This window comes from Sinocyclocheilus rhinocerous, unplaced genomic scaffold (genome assembly GCF_001515625.1).
Source record: "Sinocyclocheilus rhinocerous isolate Xijiao unplaced genomic scaffold, SAMN03320098_v1.1 scaffold8178, whole genome shotgun sequence".
Taxonomy (NCBI): domain Eukaryota; kingdom Metazoa; phylum Chordata; class Actinopteri; order Cypriniformes; family Cyprinidae; genus Sinocyclocheilus; species Sinocyclocheilus rhinocerous.
In genome coordinates this window covers 141,392-163,372 of record NW_015663584.1, presented here as the reverse complement: position 1 = coordinate 163,372, position 21,981 = coordinate 141,392, and the positions used below count along the sequence as shown (strand labels likewise).

Here is a 21,981-nt window from a genome sequence, read left to right as displayed (position 1 = left end):
AAGTGAGAGAGAAAAGGGGGAGAGATAAGAGTGGAAAAAGCAAAATAAAAATAAAAAAAAAAAAAAAATCCCATTGCACAGATCAACCCCCCAAAAATATGAATGAGGCTACAAAAAAACAATAATATGCATATGAAAAAGACAACTTTTTATTGTCATCAAATGATACTGTACAATCAGAACTCATTCAGAGGCGCTTGTGGTAATGTGCTTTACTCTCTCGTTATGCTGTGAGACACTGTCCTATTAAAAATGATGATCGTCTTTAAACAACATAACTGAAGTACACTGATAACACGTTTTTAATTACACAATAATTGACAGGAAGCACAGAAAAGGTCTGTTCTGATTTTGAGTGAATGTATCAATGAAACAAACTTATTGGCTTATTAGTGCATTCAAAAGTGTTCCCTACAATATTGATGTACTTTGTCTTAAAATGCATTGAAAAACTGGCGAGGCCTCGCTGGGATGGACGGGTGTTGATGGATAAGTGTCTCTCAGCATCCACATGAACATAAAAGAGTCAGAAACACACAGGAGCAGGTACTACATGAACTACATGGGTCTGGTCTGGACTTGTGACAGGGCCGAACCAGACTTTACTGGCCTCAAAGTTTGCTCCATCACCAGTGATGAAAGGCCTAGAGAAAAAAAAACAAAGCAAGACAGAAGAATATGTGAATTACACACAGCCTGCATCTTAAACAGTAAAAAAAACACCTAATTTGATGATGCTGAGTTCAAAAATATCAATGAAACTTTCCATCACATATAGTTTTTTTTTTTTTCACAAAAGTATATTTTCAACGTATATACACATGTATCAGCTTTAATGCACTTACCAAAATAACAAAATAAATTGTTACATTTTAATGACAAAGTAGTATTAAAAATGTATCATTTAACTTACAATCTGCAAAGGACTGGAAAAAGTGGAAATCAGGACTAGGCATAAAATAATGTCTTCAGAATCATTCATAGATGTGAAAATGAGCTGAGCATTGAACAAACTGGTAAGTTATCTCAGATGAAGACAGGAATCATGTCTTTGTGGCAGTTTGGCAGGAGAATACAAGACTTCTTCACCTTACAAATGGTTAACGAATGCAAAAAAAAAAAAATCTGTAAGAAACATGCATTGGAATTCATTCAGCAAATATGATGCAGGACAGTTTTATATACACCATCCTGCATCATATTTGCTTTGTCGTGTAGTTCTAATTCTTAATATTATTAAGAATTAGAGCTACGTGACATTTTTATTCATTTTACTTTTAATTAAACCAAAAGGGGGCGACTTTCTGCTTGTTCAATGGGGGTTATCGCTGCTCTCCCTGCTCTCATCCATGCTAGGCTGAATCCAAACTGTATGCTAATTGTCAATCCAAACTGTATGCTAATTGTCAATCATCTTTGACGATAGTGGTCCTGACAGAAATATCTTTTTCTAGGACTCATGTTTTCTTTCATTTAATTTATTTGTGCAAATCATTTTTGAGAAATGTTATTAAAGCGCATTTAAAGGCACAATATGTACGATTGTTCATCGGATTGCATCGGCTGTGGGGATGAAGACGACAACTCCCATGATTCCACACTCAGTCACGCCGTCATCAAACTACGCCTTTGCCTCTTTGTTTATTTTGAATACGCGCCTTCTAGCGGCGAAAATTACATATTGTGCCTTTAATATTCTTACCTTCAGGGTTAGTCTGCACCGCCCCTCCTGCATCTGCTTCCTCTATACTCTTCCAGCTTCTTTCAGTTTTCCCACCAGATCATCGACCGTCTCCACTTTGACTCCAGCTTGTCTCTGAGGAGGTTCATCCACCTTCAGCACCTCCAACCGTGAGCACACATCCACTCCCAGATCTGCAGGCTTCACATTCGCAATCTTCTTTTTCTTTGCTTTCTAAGGAGGCACAAAAAAAAACAAAAACAAAAAAAACCACCAATGCTTCTCTTTTTCTTTCCTGCTGTCAAATAAAAGGTTTCTTTCATGGAAAAGCAGTTGTAGTTTAGTATCACATGCCCTTTTTCCACCTTCTCCTGTCGTTCTGCTGTAGTGCTACAGTATGTAGCTTGTGTTTTGTAGTGGTTTGTAAATTCACAAACGAGGTGAACATCTCTTCAAGTAATGTTAACAACACGCTATAATTTACTGAAATCAAAAAGTGGTTTTCTAAAAACCAATCTAAAAAATCCCAAAGGGAACCTGTGGATCAAAAACGCTAATTCTCATCAGAACATTAAATAATGCTTTCATTAAATAGTGAATCTACTTCACAAGAGAGTAAAAATCAATAAAATCAACCACTGAACAACTAAAACATCTTATAGTCCATGAGGATCTAACCACACCTGTCATTGACAGATTTACATAAACTAGCGGTTAAAGGTTTAAATAATTACCTTTTTTTAATTTTCTCCTCTGCTCACAAAGGCTGCATTTATTTGATCAAAGATACAGCAAAATTTTCAAATATTATTCTAATTCCAAATGTAATTTATTCCTGTGATCAAAGCTGAATTTTCAGCATCATTACTCCAGTCTTCAGTGTCACACGATCCTTCAGAAATCATTCTAATATGCTGATTATGCTTGATTTTTATTGTTAATGGTGCTCAATTATTAATGTTAGTTCTTTTCATTATCAATGTTGAAAACAGTTGCTTAATCCCTTTGTGGAAACCGTGACATTTTTTTTTTTTTTTTTTTTTACAGGATTCTTTGATGAATAGAAAGTTCAGCAGCATTTATTTGAATTAGAATTTTTTTTTTAACATTATAAACGTCTTCACCGGCACTTTTGATCAATTTAATGTATCCTTGCTGAATAATAAAAGTATTTAGTTAAGAAAAGATCTTACCACAAACATTTGAATGGTAGTGTTTCACAGTTTCTCAAAAATATGAAGCAAAAACTGATATTGATAATCATCGTTTCTTGAGCAGCAAATCAGCATATTAGAATGATTTCTGAAGGATCATGTAGTAATGATGCTGAAAATTCAGCTCTGATCACAAGAATAAATTACATTTTACAATATATTCACATAGAAAACAGTTCTTTTAACTTGTAATAATATTCTAGAATATTTCTGTATTTACTGTATTTGTGGTCAAATAAATATATATACTTCTTTTGAAAACATTAAGAAAAAACTTTTGGTAGTGAATATATTTACATATATGCATTATCCAAAGCGACTTGTATTGCATTAAAGCTATCCATTTGATCAGTTCAGGCATTCCATGGGAATCTAACTCATGACCTTGAAGTCGCTAGTGCAAAAAATGTGCTGTAGTCATTGGTGTTGTGCAGTGCAGTGTGGCATTACTGTACCATGATGTTGGGCAGTGTGGCGTATCTGGGAGTGTTGAGACGGAGGTCAGCGGTCACCACGGCTGGCAATTTGATCTTAATGGTCTCCAATCCACCATCAACTTCTCTCACCACCTTCAGCTTGTCTGCTTCTAAGGTCATCTCAGATGCAAAGGTTCCCTAAAAAAATGATAGAATGATAATCCATTAATAGTTTTATTTGGGAGTCACTATCCCCAACTCAGTCCAGAAAAAAAGTGGCATAACAGGCAGCGAAAACATCTTCTGAAGAAAATGCTAAGGTGCTCAAATCCATATTAATAGTGATGCTTTTCTTATCAAACATCACTAAATATACAGATGGAACAAGATGTCTCACCTGCGGCCAGTCCAACAACGCTGCTGTCATCTGTCCAGTTTGATTGCAGTCATCATCTATGGCCTAGATGAGAAATATTACCAAGATATCATGAAAGCCATTGATTTATATTCAGTAATTTGTTAATGCAGTAATTGTTAAGGTGCAATAATTAACCGTCAGCTACCTGTTTACCCAAAATGATCAGATCGGCTTGCTCTTTCTTAGCGAGAGCAGCGAAAATCTTGGAGACCTGCAGGGGACCAAGCGTCTCGTAGTCCTTTCCGGACACTTCCACGTGTATGCCACGGTCCGCACCCATGGCCAGAGCCGTCCGAATCGTCTCCTACAACACAGATATTACTGTTAAGGATGCTGATTAATGATTTAATAATATTTCCTCACACGGTAAATGAACATAAAGACATGAAACTGTTGAAAAAGCTGCAATTTTAGCTGTTTTTACATGACATCACAATAGTCAAGTTGGAGATGTCCTGTTTTAGAAAATTATTTATATTCATAAATATATGTAATTTATTTCAAAAGTTTGGGGTCAGTACATTTTTAAAATATTTTTGAGAGAAGTCTCACCAAGGCTGCATTTATTTGATCAAAAATATGGTAAAACTGTAATATTGTAAAATATTATTACAATTTAAAATAATTATTTTCTATTTGAATATATTGTGAAATGTAATTTATTTCTGTGATCAAAGCTGAATTTTCAGCATCATTACTCCAGTCTACAGTGTCACATGATCTTCAGAAATCATTCTAATATGCTGATTTGCTGCTCAAGAAACATTTATTATTTTAAATGTTTTTATTTTTGCGGAAACCGTAATACATTTTTTTCAGGATTCTTTGATGAATAGAAGAACAGCATTTACATATCTAAGTAATGAAGTATCTAGTTGTTTTTAAATTATTTTTTATTATTAATTAAAGATTTTGAATTTTTCGTATAAATATATGAATGGGATATTTCCTAGACAGTCACTGTGAATTTTTTTATAACTAATAATTTCCCTCAGTTTTGGCAACTTTTCCATCACGGACAATAACTTTAGACAGTGTCCCTCACCAATAAAAGTTACATTTAGTGTCTATCACCAAGGAGAAACATCAGCAAGCTTGAGTATTTCTGACCTGAACCTGCTGAGGACCACAGCTGACAGCCACAACCTCCTTAACAAGCTTCTTCTCCTTGAGTTTGATGGCCTCCTCCACCGCAATCTCACAGAAGGGGTTCATCGAATGCTTGACGCCGTCTGTAACCACTCCAGTGCGGTCAGGCTTGACTCGGATCTGAGGTGGACAGAGACACAGAAACGGTGCTGAAACTTAAAGAACGTACACACTGCCATCATATGACTTTTCATTCGTAACTGAACTTTTACTTTAATAAATGTTTTCAGCTGTACATGTATTGTACGGTCAGTTAGGACTGGACAGTGACTTTCACAAGGCTGCCCAAAACATTCACAGCCTCTCGTATTTAAGTAAGAGGCGACATGTTTAACCTCAGATGACCTGTGCATGTACTATGCCAAGGGTGGCACGGAGGAAATCATTTCATAACCCAGACTGATCTGTCTGTAACCCAACAGCTGATATTAGCAGTACTACTGAGGCCACACATTCCCGGATCAATATCCCTATATAAGGGTTACTTTGAACCAGATCAGAGGTTTCACAAAAACACAGCTCATATACACAATAAACATACCCAGATCATTGGAATAAACTGCTTTGAAAAGATCATAATGACACAGATTTGGGATATTTGACACTGTATTATTGACAATCAGACTGATCAATATGACCTAACGATTAATAAATTACAACGTAGTAACTCATTTGTTATCGGATTACTTGGTAATGGCCAAAACAGAAGAGCACAAGACCAAAGATTAAAGACCAAACCAGCAAATGAGCATTTAGATCGCATGTTCATCATACAATGCTTTAAAACACTTTTAACTGCAACTTAGAATAGTACATATGTTCATTTAATTAGTATTTGCAATTATTTTTGTCATATAAGATTTTGACTTCACATAAAAGGCAGTTTTATAAAATAATGTGAAATAATGTTCACAATCTGCATACTACATTAATCAAAATATATACGTAATATGCACATCAATCTATCTATATATATATATATATAATACACACATTTAATTTTTTAGTAACACTTTACAATAAGGCTTCATTAGTTAACTACTTTAGTTAGCATGAACTAAGAATGAACACTACTTCTACAGCATTTATTAATCTAAGTTAATATAAATTTCAACATTTACTAATGCATTATTAAAATCAACATTAGTTAATGCACAGTGTATTAACATGAACTAGCAATGAACAACTGTATTTTTATCAACTAACATTAACAATGTTTAATAAATACTGTAATAAATGTATTGTTCATCGTTTGTTCATGTTAGTTAATACATTAACTAATGGAACCTTATTGTAAAGTGTTACCAATTTTTTATTATTTTTTTTTATTTTTATTAAATGATTTTAAAAATCAACCCATCTCAAACATGACAATTTGTTAAATGGTGCTTCCCATCACTTTAATATGTCTAATAAATGACAAAAAGCTATTTCACACATACTAAATAATATATGAACACACACACACACACATATATATATATATATATAATTGCCTATATGCAATTACATTTATAAACAACAGACTGGAAAATGAAAAATGTCCATTAATGTTGACCCATAAGGTGTTGCCATGGAATATTAATAATGTAAACTTTAATATAAAAAGCTAACTAGATGTGAAAACAATCAATAACACCCTACTTTAGGAATTCCTGCAATGACAATATTTTAATATGATATTTTCAGCTGTATTCATATGCATGTTTGTAGTTACAGATGAACAGGTGAAGCAGAATACAGCTCATTATTAATAAGGCACGGCCATAATTGTAAGGAGTTTTGCTTGAATTCATCAGATATGAATTAAAACGCCAATAACAACAACACTGACCTTCACCAAACAAACAACCCAGTTCTCATGTCGAACCTCATTCAACAGAACAGCTGGCCTAATGTCAGCTCTTTACCATCGAAAATAGGGCAACTCCGAGTTTATTCATAATTAAAAGCATTTGTGTGTGTTTCCTGAAAGATTGTCTGTTGTATACCTTGACAGCATAGTCAATGACCCGTTTAACTCCGACCAGAACTCGGGCGCTCATCGTGACTCTTCCTCCTCTGTCCGACAGAGTGAACTTCAGCAGGAGGATCCAGCCGGTGCGGCTTTTGTGTGACACCATTTGAGGCGGGCTTTAAAGCACGCCCATTCTGTGAGCCAATAGAATTGCTCAGATCAGAGAGCTGTCAATCAAAAGCTGAGCAGTGGCCAATCAGGTACTCCGAGTGTTCCTGCACTCCAGCGCTGCGACTGAAACGGATCGTTCCTTTATAAGTAGGTTAAAGGTCGTGGGACTGTTGTTACTAAACGCGGGGCCGACAGCAGATCTAGACCTCACTACAATAAATGAAATTATTACAACAAGTGATGAGAGAAATCACGTTGCTGGGACTTAACCAAATATAATCGCAAAATGATTCACTGAAGCGCTCGGAACAGCAGATTAAGGACATCTGCTGGTCACAATAAAAAACTCCAGTCAAAAGTACCCAGATGACTTAAGTTATTTTCTATGTAAAATAAGGAGTTAGAAATCTTGTGTAATAAAACATTTTACACAGTGTCGATTTCTTAAAGTTGCTCCAAATTTTGTGGCAAAAATGTGCATCTGCGTATTGTATTTACTGTAAGATAAATCCTTTGAAATATCATATTATCAGAAGATTATTTTTCTTTAGCCCTAAAAAGTGTGATTTCATAGATAGATGGATAGATAGCAAGATAAAATAAAGCACAAATGTTAATTCCAAAGCGATTTAAAGAATTATTTTTCTTTTCCAGAATACAATATTTATATAATATTTATTAATATGTAATAATATATAATATATAATATAATAATATGTATTATTTTTGATAATATGGTATGCATTATGTTATAACTCATCTTCACTCTCGCAAAATATTGCTGTATTCAGTTTCTGAAAAGAAGAAATAATTTTGTATTTTATACATAAATACAAGTAAACACTTCAAATAAATAAATAACTGCAATCGTATCATTGATGCTACTATCAATAAAAAAATCCCAATGGGGAAATACATCACTGTGGTACAGCATGGCCATACGGAAACATTGATATTTTCTCAATTTACTGTAAAACTATGTTAGACAAAGTGAAATTGTGAATAAAAATATCTAATTTACTTAACAAAGATGCTGCAAAAAAAATCCCCATTGAGAAGAGATGTTTAGAAAAGAGGTTAATAGAGCAATTTTGGAGCACTTTAACAGGTGTCTTCTGTGAGGGTGACAGTGGGAAAAAGAGTTTTGGACAGACATTCAAATGTCATGTGACTTAAAAACAGCACTTCATAGTCTACCTTAAGGCCTGCCATTTTAATTACCATAGTGCAATATATTGTATTTTTTTCAGAATAACAAGGAAATTAGTAGAAATTAATTCTTGCCATATGGCAACTCCGTACCATAAAGGGTTAAATACAATGTTTATATTTCCATACTCCAGTTCAGCTGGTGGCAGTAATGCAGCATGAGCTGGTTTACCATTAAACCACATGAAGAAGATGTGTCACATGACTGGAGTGTTTGTTCCCGTGATCAGCCTTGAGCAAGCCAGAGCACTGATGGATCTGCTGGAGTTCAACTCACACACTTCAGTCAGGTAATGCATTACACTTCCAGCAGCTCAGGGCTCGTGCGATGCACATTACTGCAGAAAGTCAAGGGAAGTGTGTCATGCATGCAGGAAATTTCATGCACTGTAAGTTTGTGAAGGCACAGATTTATTCAATTTAATATTAATAATGCAATTTGATTGTGGATACATTGTGTATCTTCTGCAATTGGGAATGCATACCAAACTTTTACTGGTCCTCTAAAACATTTGGTATATTTTAGAGACCAACATCTGCTGTGAAGTTAAACAAAGTGATTTTTAAAAAAAAAGTTTTGAATGTAATTCAATAATTATATTGTGCTTTTATGTGTCACAGGAACAAGAAGTTTATCTGCAGTCACAAATATAGAGAAAAGAAGTTGTACAAATAGCTGAAGGTATGTCTGTCATTAAGTCGTATTCATCACACATGCTTTTTTTTTCTCCATGATGCACGCTTTATTTGTTACAGTTTTCTCTTTTCCTGATATTTTACTTTATTCCCAAGATATTTGCTTTATAGTGTAGGTGACATGAAATGTAACTTATTTTAAACTTTTCTTTGTTTGTTTTTGCTAATTCTTTATTATGCATGGCATGCTATATGCTGTACATTATACATCATATTAATTGAGAGACCTTTGGACTATTACTCATGAATAATATAACCTTAATTTTTGATTTTTTTTTAAATGAACACATATGGAAACTACCCATCCGCTGAATCATTTTCTTGATGCAGGCGCAGCAGCCAGTGTTCCTCATCCTTTAGCTTATGTGGATGGCAGCATTCACTATCAGTTTCACACAAAAAATACTGGTGGAGAGATGAGTTTCCTTTTAGTGTCATCAAAGACAAATCCTTTATTAGAGTCAAGCTTTTTGAAAGAAAGATTGAACCAATGTCTTTGTCAAAGACTTTGAATCTCTGTTTGTCTGACAGTTTATTTCTCATTTCGGTCAAGAAACTGTCTACTCTTACCACAAAATCCCCTCTATATAAAATGAAAAAATATCTAAATAAATAAAAATAAATAAATAAACAATAATAATGCTCTTAAACGTAGGATTTATTTCTTTATGCATATCTATTTTATTTTGGGCGGTGAGATATGACTGGGAAATGTTTTCTTGAGTTTCACCCATTAGCAGTCATGTGATTCTAATCTTTGGCTGGGATTGGCACTGGGCCTGTGTCACATGTCAGTCAGGCGGCGCGTCACATGGCAGATGATTGGAGCGGGGGTGCTGTTCAGGGGCATTTACAAATACGTATTCTGTCAGTGAACAACTGTGTCATTCTAGACCTTTAAATTAGATCATGCACCGCAGGAATGATGGATGAATGGAGAATTCAGTCAGGAGACGCTAGAAATTTCCCATGAACACTTTATAGGGAATTATGGCTGTTTTCTCTACACATCAGGCTCTGTGGCTGCAAAAAATAGCAGAAGCTCTTGTTTTTATGATTACTTTCCTGTAGGGGTCTTGCGATACCTTAATCGCATCACATTATTCACAAATTTCAGCTAAAGTGTCATGACCACATGCTGTTTGGATGTTCGGGCTGAATGTGATTGATATTCTGTTGTATTATTAAACCTTTACAGTTTAAGAAAAGTCATGGGAAAACCTATAAAGATCTGGAAAGTAGTACATCACTAGTCAAAGTTTTGGAATAGTTCTGATTTTTTTTATGTTGTGAAATATTATTACAATTTAAAATAACTAGGAAACTCAGACATCTTCGTCAGGCCAAAGAGGATGCCTACAGGAATGGAGACAGAAACTTGTACAATAAGGCCAGGAACACACTGACAAAGGAGATCAGAGTGGATAAGAGGAGCTACTCTAAAAAGCTGGAAAACCAGTTTTCAGCAAACGACCCTGCTTCAGTGTGGAAAGGACTGAAAGACATCACAAACTACAAGACTCCATCCCCCTGCACTAAGGAGAATCAACAACTTGCTGAAGACTTGAATGAGTTTTTCTGCAGGTTTGAAACTCCAGGTCTCACACCCCACACCCGCTCTGACCATCTGTCTACACAGCCATCAACACCTCCAGCAACCCCCCTCCTGCACTTCAGGTCTTTGAAAAAGATGTGTGTCAGGTCTTCTGGAAAGAGAAGAGAAAGCACCAGGCCCAGATGGTGTTACACCAGCCTGTCTGAAAGCCTGTGCTGACCTGCTGGCCTCCATCTTCAGCAGTTCACTGGAGCTGTGCGAAGTCTCTTCCTACTTCAAACGCTAAACCATCATCCCCATCCCAAAGAAACCCAAAATCACAGGACTCAATGACTACAGACCTGCGGCTTTAACATCTGTGGTCATGAAGTTGTTTTAGAGACTGTTGTTGGCCCACCTGAAGGACATCACTGGACCCTCGCTGGACCCCCTACAGTCTGTGGATGATGCAGTCAACATGGGACTGCATTATATCCTACAACATCTGGTCATACCAGGGACTTATGTGAGGATCATGTTTGTGGACTTCAGTTCAGCTTTCAACACCATCATCCCAACACTCCTCCAGACCAAACTAGCCCAGCTCTCGGTCCCTAGCTCTATCTGTCAGTGGATCACCAGCATTCTGACAGATAGGCAACAGCTAGTGAGACTGGGGAAATTCATGCCAAACATCAGCACTGGCGCCCCTCAGGGCTGCGTTCTCCCCCCACTGCTCTTCTCGCTGTACACCAACGACTGCACATCTACTGACCCCTCTGTCAAGCTCCTGACGTTCGCAGACGACTGTCATCGGCCTCATCCAGGACGGTGATGAGTCTGCATATAGAAGCGAGGTTGAGCAGCTGGCTGTCTGGTGCAGTCTTAACAACCTGGAGCTGAACACGCTCAAAACAGTGGCGATGACAGTGGACTTCAGGAGAAACGCCCCTGCACTCCCCCCACTCACCATCATGGACAGCACTGTGGCTGCAGTAGAGTCATTCAGATCTCACAGGACCTGAAGTGGGACAATCATATTGAGTACATTGTTAAAAAGACCTAACAGAGATTGTACTTCCTTCGCCAGCTGAGGAGCTGCTCACACAGTTCTACTTGAGTCTGTCCTATGCACTTCAGTAACTGTCTGGTTTGGTTCAGCTACAAAATCAGACATCAGAAGACTACAGAGAACGGTTCGGACTGCTGAGAGGATTATTGGTGCTCCCCTGCCCACCCTTCAAAAACTGTATATATCCAGAGTGAGGAAAAGGGCTGAGAAAATCACTCTGGATCCCTCACATCTGAGCCATCTCCTTTTTGAACTCTTACCGTCTGGCTGGTGCTACAGAGCACCGAACACCAGGACTGCCAGGCACAAAAACGTTTCAGGCAATCTACCTCATGAACTGTTAATTTTCAAATAGTTGTATCTCGGCCAAATATTGTCCTATCCTAACAAACCATAAATCAATGGAAAGCTTATTTATTCATCTTTCAGATTATGTATAAATCTCAATTTCGAGAACTTGACCCTTATGACTGGTTTTGTGGTCCAGGGTCACAAATGTTTTCCCGTACTGTTCAATAAAAAGATGTGCAATACCACTTTTGTTTACTTGATACTATCCCATATCTTATTCCATTCCTTGTAAATTCTATTCTATTCCATCTATATACCACAACTGTACATACAAATTTTGTATATTTCCGTTTAATATATATATATATATACAGTTGTGCACATAAGTTTACATACCCCTTGATGAATATGCAAAATGTCGATAATTTTCACAAAAGAAGAGGGATCATGAAAATCGCATGTTATTTTTTATTTAGTACTGTTTTGAATAAGCTATTTCACATACCACAAAATTATATATATATATATATATATATATATATATATATACAGTTGTGCACATAAGTTTACATACCCCTTGATGAATATGCAAAATGTCGATAATTTTCACAAAAGAAGAGGGATCATGAAAATCGCATGTTATTTTTTATTTAGTACTGTTTTGAATAAGCTATTTCACATACCAAAGAATGTGCAGGAGCTGGAGGATTTTTCAGAAGAACAGCGGGCAGTTGAACTGTTCAGGACAAACAAGGGACTCATGAACAACTAACACAAAACATAAAAACAGTTGTGGATCATCCAGGAAATGACACACAGTATTAAGATTTAAACTTTTGAACGGGGTCATTTTTACTAATTGAGTTATTATTTTGTCTTGTGGAGTATATATAAACATCTGTTATGTGAAATAGCTTATTCAAGACAGTACTAAATAAAAAATAACATGCAATTTTCATGATCCCTCTTATTTTGTTAAAATTATGAACATTTAACATATTCTTCAAGGGGTATGTAAACTTATGTGCACAACTGTATATATACATACACCCATATGTGCCAGAGCACTAATTCCGAGTATAGGTCACCATACTTGGCCACATGTCACTTCACTTTTTCACTTTATACTCATACTTGGTGATAAAGCTCTTTCTGATTCTTTTTTTTTCTATTTGAATATATTGTAAAATGTAATTTATTTCTGTGATCAAAGCTGAATTTTCAGCATCATTACTCCAGTCTTCAGTGCCACATGATCCTTCAGAAGTCATTCTCATATACTGATTTGCTGCTCAAGAAACATTTCTGATTATTATCAATGTTGAAATCATGTTTTTATTTCATATTTTTATTGAAAATGTGCTGCACTAACTTTCAAAACTTTGGAGTAACTTTTTTTTTTTTTAAAGAAAGAAATTAATACTTTTATTCAGCAAGGATACATTAAATAGATCAAAATTGACAGTAGAAACATTTATGTTATGTTACAAAATATTTCAAATAAATTATGTTCATTGAACTCTATTCATCAAAGAATCCTGAAAAAAAAACATTAAAGTTTCCACAAAAATATTAAGCAGCAAAAACTGTTTTCAACATTGATTATAATAAGAACCACTATTAATAGTTGAGCACCAATTATAACTGATAATAATTGAGCAGCAAATCAGCATATTATAATGATTTCTGAAGGATCATGTGACACTGAAGACTGGAGTAATGATACTGAAAATTTTAGCTTTTCATCACAGGAATAAATTACATTTTAAATTTTTTATAATTATAATCACATAGAAAATAGTTATTTTAAATTGTAATAATATTTCAGAATATCACTGTTTTTACTGTATCTTTGAACAAATAAATGCAGCCTTGGTGAGCAGAAGAGACTTCTTTCAAAAACATAAAAAATTCTAAATTATTCCAAACTTTTAATCGCTAGTGTCTAAAAAAAAGTTCTGGAAATGGTGCTATACATAATGTTCAACGATCACATATTGGGTCGTTCACATGAAAATCACAATTAATCTGAAAAATCAATATTTTAACCAACTCTAGTAATGAAAGCCTCTGTCTTTGTCCTCCTCAGGTGACGTATCAGGTGGTTCCAGTCTCAGATCAGTGACTGAAGAGTAGAGGTGAAGTCAAAGGGCAAGTTAATGTGGTCTCCACATCCAACCTCACTGGATCCCAACAGGTATGGAATCAACACTTGTCACCATGGCAACCAGCTCGGTCCCAGCATCAGCACCACTTTTTCTTCACATCCCATTTGCTTATACTTCTTCATTATGTTGTGATGTTCAGTGTGAATCTCATTCAATGCACAGCAGAACATGACATGTCAGAGCAGAAAATTAAAATGACACAAACTCAACTATAACTAAATAGCCAGATGTTAAGCGTATGTTGTAAAATGTTTCGCGCCTGTTTTCTCCCAGACAGTAATTCAAAACTCTTTCAGTAATGAAGACGGTCCTGCTGGAGAAGATACTGGAGAGAAGACGGCCGTGTCTATACAGACAGCAGCTGGCCATACATTCACACAAACAGCAGGTATATATAAGTTTGAGGTTAATAGAATCAAATGGAACATGCTTCAATAGATTGAGAGGTTGAGTAATGCATCAGCAATGCATTCATTAGTTTAATCTTAGACAGTTTGTAATTTCATAGGCGTGTGTTTATCTGCATTTCACAATGACTTCAAATGCAGCTCATGCTTATTAGTCCATTTGATGATGTTAGTAATATTTATTTATTTTTTATTGATTATCAAAGTAGTTGATAGGGTGCAAAAAAATCTAAATATTGAGAAAATCACCTTTAAAATTGTCCAAATGAAGTTCTTAGCAATGCATATTACTAATCAAAAATTAAGTTTTAATATATTTACAGTAGGAAATTTACATCACATTACACTATTAATTTACATTAAAATTTCAGAATAATTTTAGAATAATTTTATAGTTTTTAGAATAATTAGTATTTTTTTTAATTGATTTTTATAATAAATAGTTTTTGAAAAAAGTCTCTTATGTTTAATACTGCATTTATTTGATCAGAAGTAAAAACAGTAAAATTGTGAAATATTAGTACAATTTAAAATAACTCTTTTCTATTTGAATATATATTTTTAACATGTAATTTATTCCTGTGATGCAATGCTGAATTTTCAGCAGCAGCAGTAAATATGATTTGAATTTAGTATGGAGCAATACAACATCTGTCGTCTCTCTCATTTAGGTCAGTTCTACGTGATGATGACTCCTTCAGATGTTCTGCATTCTGCCTCTCAGCAGACTATAGCTCCATGCACACATATGTACACTGTGTGAGTACAAAAACTGCATTTAGAGCACGCCACAGGTGTTGTCCAATAAAGCGTAACTTGTTTTTAAACCCACTACATTCATTTAAAATTCATTACATTTATACATTTATAGGTCAAATAATTCAGCGTCGGGGGTTTGTCTTCTGAACTTGTGATGGGATTTACTCAGGGAGTGATTGTCTGCAGGCTTTTATGTTGCACTGTTGCATGTTTTTTGTGTGCCTTGCTCTCCATTTAACCTTGGGATCCCACTAGCACATCGGCGAATCTATGTGAAAACAGGGCTGTTTGTCATGATTCTGGATTCTGACAGGATCATGTGCTCAAATTCAGTCATAATTCATGGGAGAGCGTGGTTTGTTGTGCTTCCTTTTGAAGGTGCTGTTTTTACACCGCAGAAGCAGAAGTGTGGTGAAAATGGGTGATGCTCGCGCGTTTGTGCAGTTGCAACATCCTTATCCTGCAAAATAGGCTCAGTAGAAATATCTAGCTGAAGAATCACGGGTCAGAGGTGTTTGTTTCAGTCGTTCTTGTTTGATTATTGCCTTCTTTAGGACACATACAGCTTTTGCAGCTCATGCGAAATCTGCAGCATAAGGAATTGCCCAAGAGTCCTAATCTTACTTTCTTCCATTAGAATTCCAAATCCTTCATTTGTGGTCATTAGATCCACTGTAGTTAGAGAGTGTGGGTTGTGTTCAGAATAAAATAACGATCACTCAGATGCATAGAACCAGTGTTGTTTTAGTGTTTATGTGCTATTGAAGTGTTTATTAATATTTTAAATTCACTTACATTTTTATATTTTCAGTTCTTATTTCTATATAGCTTTAATTAATTTTATTTCAGTTTTAGTTTTAGTAATTTTAATACTTCAACTTATTTTATTTCTGTTAGTAGCCACTGAAATAAAATAAAATATAATATTAGATTAAATATAAATATTACATTTTAAATCATAGCTTTCGAGATTGAGCTTGTAATTTTCAATACAATTTACTTTATTATTATTATTATTATTATTATTATTATTTGTCAAAGCAGTACATTTTAAATAATAGCTTTAGAGATAGATTTGTAATCTTTAATAAAATTAACTTTACTAAATCGCAGCCAAGTCTTAAATGACAGTGGCTTATTTTATTTTATTTCATTTGATGTTTGTTATTTATTTGTGGTTTTTGTGTATTTATTCATGTATTCTTTTAAATGTTGTTATATTTTATTTATTTATTATTTTATTTTATCTTTGTTTAGTTTTCTTTAGTTCATTCATTCTTGCTTTCTTTCTTTAGAGGTTTAGTTTTTGTTGTTGTTTTTTTTTATTTGAAAATTTACTAAATTTAAAGAAATGCAAAACTGTCTATTAAATGTAAAGAGTGTTATTTCTGTGCCACAAAATGAACACTTAACAAATGCCTAATGTGAGTAATAATCGACTTTGTTGAGTAAATATTCGGCCAGTAACTTCATTAGGAATTGCAACATAATAAATACATGGCATTAATCAAATTATTAAAATAATAGTCTGACATACAGTATGTGAATGAATAAAATCAAAGACATACAAATATCTACTAATATAATAATGACCATTTCCAATCACGTTTCAGACACTCAAACATGCTTGTTTTCCATTGTTTAGCAGATAATCCAATCCCAAGCTCATGCCATTGCTTGAGACAATATTATTATGTCCCCTGTCCATTCAGGCCACTCAGACAAAATAGGTTGCAATTCCATTTCGTGCCACTGGTGGCGCAGAATTTCCACACTTTACCTTATACTGTGGTTCTTTAGTTTAACACAGTACAGTCTTCTGTGCACTTACATACTGAAGTCACTTCCTCTGTATAAAGTGTTTTTAATATGAAGAGACGGATGAATAGACCTCCTGTAGTGTAAATAAAAAACATCTTCAGTTCAAAAACACTTTTTGTTGTTTTGCATTAGCACTGATCAGTGTCAGACGCTTTACCCCGTGTTGTGTGTTCTCCCCTCTGCGGTGTGACAGACCTGCGGAGTCCTGACTTAATTAAAGCTTACCTGAGGGAAGGTGCACGCGGAGAACAGTTGTGTCACTAGGCTAAAGTTGGGCCTCGTCGCAGACGGCAGCTGTTTGCAGCACTGCAATTTATAACCTAATGAACACAGCCGATGCCGCGACTCCCCTGATATCAGACGCGAAGGGCAGAGAGACCTTACACAGATATCTGCCAATCCACAATACTAGCTTTAACTTTACAAAGCTGGGACTAAGCCCTTCGGCCGCTCCATTCACCCCTAACCAAATAAGGAGGACGAGGAGAAAAAGACAGTTCTCCACCCTCATCCTTTCCCCGGAGTCCGCTCCAGTGTCGGCTCCAGCCCCAGAGCTCGCTCCAGTGTCTGCTCTAGCCCCAAGAGCTCGCTCCAGTGTCAGCTCCAGTCCCAGAGCTCGCTCCTCGAAAGCGTCCTTAAGCGTCCTACTTTTATTAATCAATCCCAAACAAAAATGAATCTTGAATTGAATTATGAAAAAAATTAATTATTATTATTATTATTATTTCCCATAGCAGTACATTTTAAATAATAGCTATAGAGATAGATTTGTAATCTTTAATAAAATTAACTTTACTAAAAGGCAGCTAAATGTTATTTTATTTAGTATTTGTTCTTTATTTGTTTTTATGTATTTTTTGTAATATATTTTTTTTATTTATTATTTTATTTTATCTTTGTTTAGTTTTCTTTAGTTCATTTGTTTGTTTGTTCTTTCTTTTTTTGGTTTAGTTTTTGTTGTTGTTTTTTTTGGATTTGAATATATTATGTTTTGTAAAGATAAGATTGCAAGCCTTGTAAAATACCTACACTGAGATATTGAAGCTAAGACATATATCAAATAATGATTTTTATATTTTATTCCATTTTATTTTGTTTAGCATTTGTTATTTATTTGTGATTTAATGTTTTTTTTTAGTAGTTTATTTTTAAGTTTTGAAGGTTGCAGATCACTGAGATATTGAAGTGAAGAAATATATGAAATATTGCATATTATATCTTTTTTTCCCCCAATATTACTGTAGGAAAATGGACAGTCCGCTGCGCACTCCTAGAGACGAGAGGAGAAGAGCACAACATAATGAAGGTCAGTGAATTATCATAATCTAGTCTTTGTAAATGAAAGCAAAGCATCAGGACCTGTATAACTAATTCTGTGTCCACTCCAAAGATATTGATACTGAAGAACGAATCTCAGCAGGCATTGATGTAAATCCTCCTGTAGAGGCCAGTAGAGCGTTGATGGACTGAACATGTATTGCAATTTAAACAATATGGCCTAGATTTTGCCTCTGATCGTTCTTGTTGTTGATGTGCAGTTGAAAGGCGACGGCGAGACAAAATCAACAACTGGATTGTGGCGCTCTCAAAAATCATCCCAGACTGCAGCATAGATGGCACCAAGATTGGAGGGGTGAGCTGCATGATGCTTTTGTCACCTAAATGAAGATCTGACCTTAGAATTGACCTGTTCTTTTACAATAGATGCTTTGAAACTGCATCTCTCTCTTAAATGCATTGCGCTTCTTGTTCCTCCAGAGTAAAGGTGGGATCCTGTCAAAGGCGTGTGATTACATTGGCGAGCTGAAGCAACATAACCAGTGGCTGCAGGAGAGTTTGAGAGGAGTGGAGAGAGTGCAGATGGACAATGAGCTGCTCAGACAGCAGGTATGCATAGAGGAGAAACAATAATGTACAGTATGTGGAAAATAATGTGTTTTTTTAACCTTAAACCGCATAAACACATTTCATTACACCAAATACACAAAATAATGTTCTTTTTAGCAACATCATATGACCCGTTTAACATCACATTTAGCAAGCTTAGTTGCAATTTGTCACTAACCTTGTCATGTAATCCCCTATTCTTTGCACTGACATTCATTATTTTATGCTGAATCAACATTTTCTTAAAGATCTCTTTCCTAGGGACTATATTCCTCAAGTCCGCTTAATTTTTTTTTCACCAAATACAGCCACAATTATTTTTTTCCATTTGATGATCCTTAGAATTCAACAATCTGTTTATGCTACTCTGCCGTTAAGACTACATACAAATGAGCTTCTGTGATTGGTTAACTTCTTCACATGTGAAGTTATATTGTTGTTCATCAGTGGGCTGAACTGTGGGCGGGCATATGTTAATGAGCTCATAGTTGACATCATAATGTTAGATTACGCCTTCTTAATAATTTTTTTTTTTTTTTTCAAAAAAGCAAGCGAAATACTATCTGTTCTCCTTGAAATCTAATCTGAACATTTTACTTTCTATATAGAGGTTTTAGATAATATTTCAACATTTTATGAAGGGTCTTCAAACCATTTTCAGACCCATGATGGATAGAGAGATGGAACAGGAACCCCTGGTTACATATATGTCTGGCCTAAATAAACATGCATATACATGTTTTGACATCAAAGAGCCATTAAAATAAGCATTATTGATGTGCATTACATTTTATTTAATGCATTTCAATGGAATGGGACAATTAAACGTTTTACTAACTTTTCAACTTGATCTTAAGTTAAAGTTATTTTATTTTTGCTCAATACATAATTGAATTTGAGATCATATGAACAAAACCCACTCTCCAAATAGACACACTCATTGAATAATCATACTCATTCATTCAGTACTATTTCACACACAATTTCATTCACAGACTCAAATCTCTCCTTTACTAGAAACCCACGATCTTCACACATTAGCCTGACCCACAGCACCAAAAGAGGGTGACCAAAGAGTGCAAAAAAATCCCCCACAAGGATGTAATATCTCCAGTGATTTAATTTAATTTAATGTAATTTATAATATTTTATTAATAATATTTGAATTGATTTTTTATAATATTTTTTTATTTTATACTATTTAATTTAATTTAATTGTTTTTATTTTATTTTTAGTTTTTACTTTAGTTTTTATACTATTTTATACTCATTTATTTTTATTTTTAAATTATTATTTTATTTTATGCTACTTTTATTTTGTTTCACACTAATTTATTTGATCTTGTTTTATACTATTTTATTTTATTATTTTATTTATATTATTTAATTTAACTTTATTTTATTCCTTCCTGTAGATCAAGCAGTAGAGTATGCATTAGAAATGGCACAATGTTTATTTTATTTTATTTTATTTTATTTTATATTTGTAAAAATGTATAGCTTCAATGCAATGTAAGTCGTGTTGGATAAAAGCATCTGGCAAATGCATAAATGTGCACATCTAAAACATTTGCCTCTACATTTTCAGAATTAATAATCATTTTCCGTGTTGTTGCTTTCAGTTAGAGGAGCTCGAGAGCGAGAATGCCCTTCTGCAAGCACTGCTGGACCATCATGGCATTGACACGATCACAGACGCCTCGGCACAATGAGCCTCAGGCATTCTGGGAAAGAGATTCTGGCCAATCCAGATGAAAAAAGGCCCTCAGAGAATGACATCGACTGAAGTGGGCCGAATGACACACGCTGGCTTGTGCTCAAGAGTCTGTCTCAGTGACTGGATCATCTTCAGCGCTAGATGTCTGATATAGTCTGATATAGTCACACTTGCTGCAGATGAGGTCAAAGGTCAAGAAGATTCCATTAGAACCAACACCAGGAGCCCATAATCCTAAAAGGGGCTATTTATTCTTCCTAACTAACTTCCAACTAAACAGTGAAATATAGTTTAGACAGCTTTCATTATGTTTTTTTTGTTTTGTTTGTTTTCTCCGCTCTATAATATACCCCAGAAATTTTCCTTTTGCTTTTCCTAATTTTCCAGCTTTGTTGCTTTCAATTTTGTCTTCATGCTTTACTTGAAGTATTAGTTGTTTGTTCAATGCTTCCCTTAATTTAAAATTCTCCCGGAGAAAATCTGCCGCTTTGTGGTGTTTCGGAAGGTCGTTACGGGATGAATGAAGCCGTGATGAAATGTCATTAGCGGTTCCAGTGAGATTTAGTGTTAAAATCAGAACAAAAGCACCTGCACGTACTGAAAATCCACTGAAAGAAAGCTCTGATGCAAGAAAATGAGCTCTGTCTGGGATTATTAGCTTCTTATCTCGGATCGCCTCCGGAAGACTGTTCGGAAAGCATCTCAGAAGCAAATGAGAAAATGTTCACAAAGCTGTCGAGGATGCTTTGGAGCTAAATGCTGGACATCTCAGGACTGAAGAAATGTTTGTTATTGTGTGTTAGAGGTTTATTCCGTTACCTTAACCTAATCGCCAGGTCCAAAAGCCCTGAAATTGTCTTGGTTCCTCAAAAGTTATGGTTTTGTTCTTAGTTTACTTGGTTGAAAGTGCCTGAACTTTTTGTGTCATATTTATATAAACCGCTTTAAGAGTTTTGTTCCAAACTGTTATTTTTCTTCATAATTCAAGTCATTATTCATTGATTAACCATTGCTCTCAAATCAAATATGGCGTCAAGAAACGTGAAAACCAATGAAGTTTCCATATTTGATTTAAAAAGCGACAGCAAAGATTTTCAGTGAATAAAGACTTTGTTCTGTTCCTCATATAAATCTGTTGAATGATTTCAGAAAACTTGGGATATAGTGAACAAGTTTGGACTATTTTTATTTTATTTTATATTATTTTTTATTATTATGTTTTAATTTAATTATTTTTTATTTAATTATGTTTTAATTGTATTATTTTTTTTATTAAATTGTATTTTATTATGTTTTAATTTCATTATTTTTAATTTAATTTTACTTTTTTATTTTATTATTTGTTCTGTTCCTCATGTGAATCTGTTGAGTGATTTCAGAAAATAGTGCACAAGTTGTTTGTACTATTTCATTT

General features: G+C 34.7%; 2 protein-coding genes and 1 long non-coding RNA gene across 4 annotated transcripts; 2 read left to right on the top strand and 1 right to left on the bottom strand.

Moving 5' to 3' along the window:
• Positions 1-129: 129 nt before the first annotated feature.
• Positions 130-6,966, bottom strand: LOC107728982 (electron transfer flavoprotein subunit beta-like). 2 transcript variants are annotated; one of them, XM_016539325.1, is made up of 7 exons: positions 6,870-6,966; positions 4,840-4,998; positions 3,875-4,033; positions 3,709-3,771; positions 3,351-3,509; positions 1,703-1,915; positions 130-644 (listed from the first exon to the last, which is right to left on the bottom strand). In XM_016539325.1, the coding sequence occupies exons 1-6, from the start codon at positions 6,921-6,923 to the stop codon at positions 1,745-1,747; spliced, it is 765 nt and encodes a 254-aa protein (XP_016394811.1). In that variant the 5' UTR covers positions 6,924-6,966; the 3' UTR covers positions 130-644; positions 1,703-1,744. The 2 variants fall into 2 exon arrangements, with proteins under 2 accessions (XP_016394811.1, XP_016394810.1); XM_016539324.1 differs by lacking the exon at positions 6,870-6,966 and adding an exon at positions 5,091-5,553.
• A 1,459-nt stretch (positions 6,967-8,425) lies between these two features.
• LOC107728983 (uncharacterized) lies at positions 8,426-9,308 on the top strand. Its single transcript, XR_001638533.1, has 3 exons — positions 8,426-8,505; positions 8,837-8,897; positions 9,242-9,308. It is a non-coding gene; the product is annotated as an uncharacterized LOC107728983 (long non-coding RNA).
• Positions 9,309-10,122: 814 nt separating this feature from the next.
• Positions 10,123-21,326, top strand: LOC107728974 (upstream stimulatory factor 2). Its single transcript, XM_016539316.1, has 12 exons — positions 10,123-10,149; positions 10,254-10,509; positions 10,613-10,728; positions 10,846-10,971; positions 11,249-11,317; positions 13,934-14,005; positions 14,250-14,364; positions 15,055-15,142; positions 18,208-18,269; positions 18,502-18,596; positions 18,722-18,850; positions 20,473-21,326. The coding sequence occupies exons 1-12, from the start codon at positions 10,123-10,125 to the stop codon at positions 20,560-20,562; spliced, it is 1,245 nt and encodes a 414-aa protein (XP_016394802.1). The 3' UTR covers positions 20,563-21,326.
• The last annotated feature ends 655 nt before the right edge of the window (positions 21,327-21,981 follow it).